Source organism: Miscanthus floridulus, chromosome 10 (genome assembly GCF_019320115.1).
Source record: "Miscanthus floridulus cultivar M001 chromosome 10, ASM1932011v1, whole genome shotgun sequence".
NCBI lineage: Eukaryota > Viridiplantae > Streptophyta > Magnoliopsida > Poales > Poaceae > Miscanthus > Miscanthus floridulus.
This window is the reverse complement of record NC_089589.1, coordinates 20,647,815-20,651,880: the sequence shown is the minus strand read 5'-3', so window position 1 is coordinate 20,651,880 and position 4,066 is coordinate 20,647,815. Positions and strand designations below refer to the sequence as shown.

General features: G+C 51.1%; 1 protein-coding gene across 1 annotated transcript; it reads left to right on the top strand.

Moving 5' to 3' along the window:
* Window positions 1–442: 442 nt before the first annotated feature.
* On the top strand, window positions 443–3,569 carry LOC136488153 (uncharacterized). The gene is made up of 2 exons (XM_066485175.1): window positions 443–823; window positions 3,510–3,569. Exons 1-2 carry the CDS (start codon window positions 443–445, stop codon window positions 3,567–3,569), a joined length of 441 nt encoding a protein of 146 aa, XP_066341272.1.
* Window positions 3,570–4,066: the final 497 nt, after the last annotated feature.

The following is a 4,066-nucleotide window of genomic DNA, read 5'->3' as shown; positions in this document are numbered from 1 at the left end:
ACCTGGGGGCAACAACGCCTTCCAGGATCATGACAAAGTGGTCACCACCATCTTTGGGGGCCTTGCCGCCGCCAAAAGCAGAAGAGATCAGAAGCTCACCACCCACCGGGTCCTCGCCGTCAACGCGGAAGACACCGTCGCCAACCCCAGCTATCGCCCCTGGTCCGAGGTCCCCATCACCTTCAGCAGGGCCGACTAGTGGGCGGACATCCCTTAAATAGGGCGTTTCCCCCTCGTTCTTGATGCAACCGTCAGAAAAGTGCTTTTCAGGAAAGTACTCGTCGATGGCGGAAGCACTCTGAACCTCCTCTTGGTCGGAACCCTAAAAGAGCTAGGCCTTGGGATAGGAGACCTCGCACCCTCCGACTCCTCCTTCTGGGGCGTGGTACCTGGTAGGGCATCCAAACTCCTTGGAGAGATCACCCTCCCAGTACAGTTCAGCATGGCCAGCAACTACCGCGTTGAGCACATCAATTTCTACGTCGCCGACTTCAACACCGCCTACCACGCCATACTTGGTTGGCCAGCTCTGGCCAAGTTCATGGTCGTACTGCACTACGCCGATTTGGTGCTAAAGATGGCCTCGCCTGTAGGAGTCTTGGCCCTACGGGCCAACCTCTCCATCGCCCACGCCTACGAGACAAAGAGTCTCGCCCTCGCCGAAGCCACCGACCTCTCCATCCAGATGGCTACCATGGTCACCGACGCCAGGATGGTGCCTGCCGACGACTTGGATATCCCAATGCTGGAGCCTCCACGTGCCTCCACCAAGTCCAAGGAAACCAAGGAGGTCGGCCTCGGCCTCGACGACCCCTCCAAGACCGTGAAGATTGGGGCTCACCTCGACCCCAAATAGGAAAACACGCTCGTCTCCTTCCTTCATGCCAACATCGATGTGTTTGCTTGGAAACCTACAGACATGCCGGTGGTACCACGGGAGAAGATCGAGCACTCCTTGAATGTCTTGCCGACCGCCAAACCGATCAAGCAGAAACTCTGATGATTCGCGCCAGACAAGGAGACTATTAGGGTAGAAATAAAATGGCTCCTAGCTGTCGGATTTATTAAAGAAGTGTATCATCCTGAGTGGTTAGCAAACCCTGTTCTCGTTCAAAAAAAGAATTGGATCCTCGCTCCGGTCAAGCCTCAGTCCTCCAACAGGTTAGTGATCAGTTCTGCCACTGATTTTTCCCCATCCATGGCAAAAGCACTTGCCTTGTCCTAGTAACCTTTGCTTCCTGATCCAGTGATCCGTGATTAAGCATGTTATAGATGATGGTCTCTGTGTTAGTGTCTGTACAAATAAATTTGGAGTAGATGACTTGGGATATAACCCGGCCAAATAGGACCTTATGGAACGTAGACGCACCATATGATGCTGGTTGAATTTACACCACACACACGGTTTTTGAAGATTTGATTAATTTGTTTCAACTTCCCGCTTCTGTTTTGCAAAAGCAACCATAAGCTGAAATAAAGAAGGCCTAACAAATTTCAAAAGTTACAATTGTATATTGACATTCCTTTGCTTTATGCTCTGCCCTTGGTTATACTACATATTCTGTTGGAGGAGCTGGGAAATTCCATTGCCCTCTCTTTTGAGGTGAAAGCTTAATTCATATAGTAGTATTTGGAAAAAAAAAAACAAGTACCAAAGAGTGACCGCTGTGGAACAGCAACCGTACCATGAGCGTTCTACCAATAATTTAGGGATGAAAGCCAGTTTGTCCGAGAATCCACAGATAGACTTAGTTTTGTAGGTTGAGGTTACCCTCATAACACATAAAAATTAAGTATATTTGTGGCTACATTAATTCTCTAAGTCAAGTTGTTCTCTGAAGCATGAAGTTGATATAGGTCAATCTTGCTTTAAGGAGTTAACTAAGAGTTGTGAAGTAGTGTAGAGTGCAAGGCAAATCTGTGTACCTTACTATGGGCTTGTTTGGGAGAGCTCCAAGTGCTCTAGATCTACAGAAAACCGCTTCAATTCTAGTTCTTTTTACCACAAACACCTCAGCTCCGTGGAATCCAGATCCACCAAAAATCCAGATAAGAGGGCCAGATCCTTGGATTTCCTCGAGCATCTCAAGAGATGCTCTAAAAACTCATGGATCTCTGGAGTTGGTCAAATTATCCACCATGCCACTCATTGCACAAAATTAACGGTTCATTTTGCTTCTTTTTTTTTGTCACGACAAGCCCCAGCCCGAGCTCCATCGAGACCGCCGCACGCACGTGAGACCGCTCCCGTGCCCCTCCTAGGTTCCAGCCCCATCATCGCGCGTTCCACCGCTAGAGCCCGCTGCTTGTGTGACCTCGCCGCCGCTGGCTGCCCGCGTGACCTCACCGCGCGGAGCCCACTGCTGCCTACAAGACCTCGCGCGCGTGGAGTCTGCTACTACTCGTGTGACCTCGCTCCGCTGCCAACTCCGCCCAGCTCTAGCGCCGGCTGTGCGCATTCCAGTCGCGCATGCTCGGCCCCCGCCAGTCGTGCAGGCGCCACCCCCCCCCCCCCCCCCCGCGTCACGCCGCCGGCTGCGCGGTTGCCACCCCACCCTGATGCACAGACCTCGCCACGCGCATCTCTCCGTGCAGATTTCGCCACACGCACGTACAAGGATGATTTTTAGGAAGGAGATGAGCCTGATGCACGAGCCCAGGGTTGTCATGAGAGAGAGGAGAGGAAGAGCTCTTGTTCATGGGCTACAATTTGGCTAGTTGTTAGGCCAGCCCAACAGATCCACCGTGGAGCTCTCCTAAAGACTTTTCTCAGCAACAGTGGGATCCCAGATCCAAGTTGGAGCTGCTCCTTGATCCCGGTTTTCAGACTTGAAGCTCTGCCAAACAGGTCCTATACACACGAACTAGTGCTCCCTCAAATCTAGATCCACAAGAGCCCACAACAAACCAAGACCTTAAGCCTAACTCAACCTAAAAGACTACCTTGATAGATGAGGATTGCCCCGCCTTATATAACATGCTCCTCTACCATAAATATTGGATGTTGGACTAAACCTAACAGCAAGTAGCCTTGCATATATGCATCCATGATCCACATGTGTCACTCTCAGAGGGGTTCTGAATGACCAAGCCAAGAGTCGACCAACAAGCATATGAGAAAGGACAGGCCAAAAAGAGGTGCACCAGACACTCTTCCTGTGCCATGTTACGCGCTGGGTGGCCCTACCCCACCATGATCGCCTGCAGGAAGAGCAAAGTGACCTCCAGCTCCAAACGAATGAAGCAAAGGATGCACTGTTCATGTACTGGCCGGCCAATTATTTTGCCTGGGCGTACACAAACTCGGCCAGTAGGCCATCGAGCATACTGCGCCGGTGTAGCCTTATCACACTCACACATGGTGTACACTGCACGCACAGGAGTTCAGTGTGGTCCCATTCCATGTAGCGAGCAGTGCAGCTCCATGTATCTCTAGATAGCTGGCCAAGAGCCTTGAGACCAAGAGAAGACAAATCTGCATATCAACTCGACATCCTTCTTCCTCCTAGATCTGGGTCACCGGGGGCGCGGACGAGGACTCCAGCTCGTTCCGCCTCGCTGCCGCGTAGGGGGTATACGTCTCTCTGGGACACTGGGAGTCTGGGAGGCGCCCAGCAGCTAGCAGCCTCACCAGCCCTCCTGCGTAGCTAGACGCCGGCCGGTCTCCCGTGTCGCCATCATCTACCAGGTTAGTGCCTCCTTGCTTCGTTCATTTGGAGCTGGAGGCCACTTTGCTCCTACATAGCTTCTTGCGCGCGCGTGCATACAGTTTAAAATCTTACCAGCTGGGTTCTATGTAAACCACATCTGGTCTCGATCTCTGCTGATCTGTGTTGTTTTCCTTTCTTTTTTTTTTCTTTTTCAGAGCGAATCTGTGTGAGTGTCAAATTTCGGGCAGATCTTACCAGCTGGTGCCTTATTATTTATTTACGCATTAAATCACCAGATCTACTGCCATGTCTTGTATGAAACAGTCACACTACAAAAGGTTCATCACTGACTATGCATGTCTGGTTTTTGCCTAAGTGTTCATGCGGAATAGGGGGCTATAGTTGCATGATTTTGT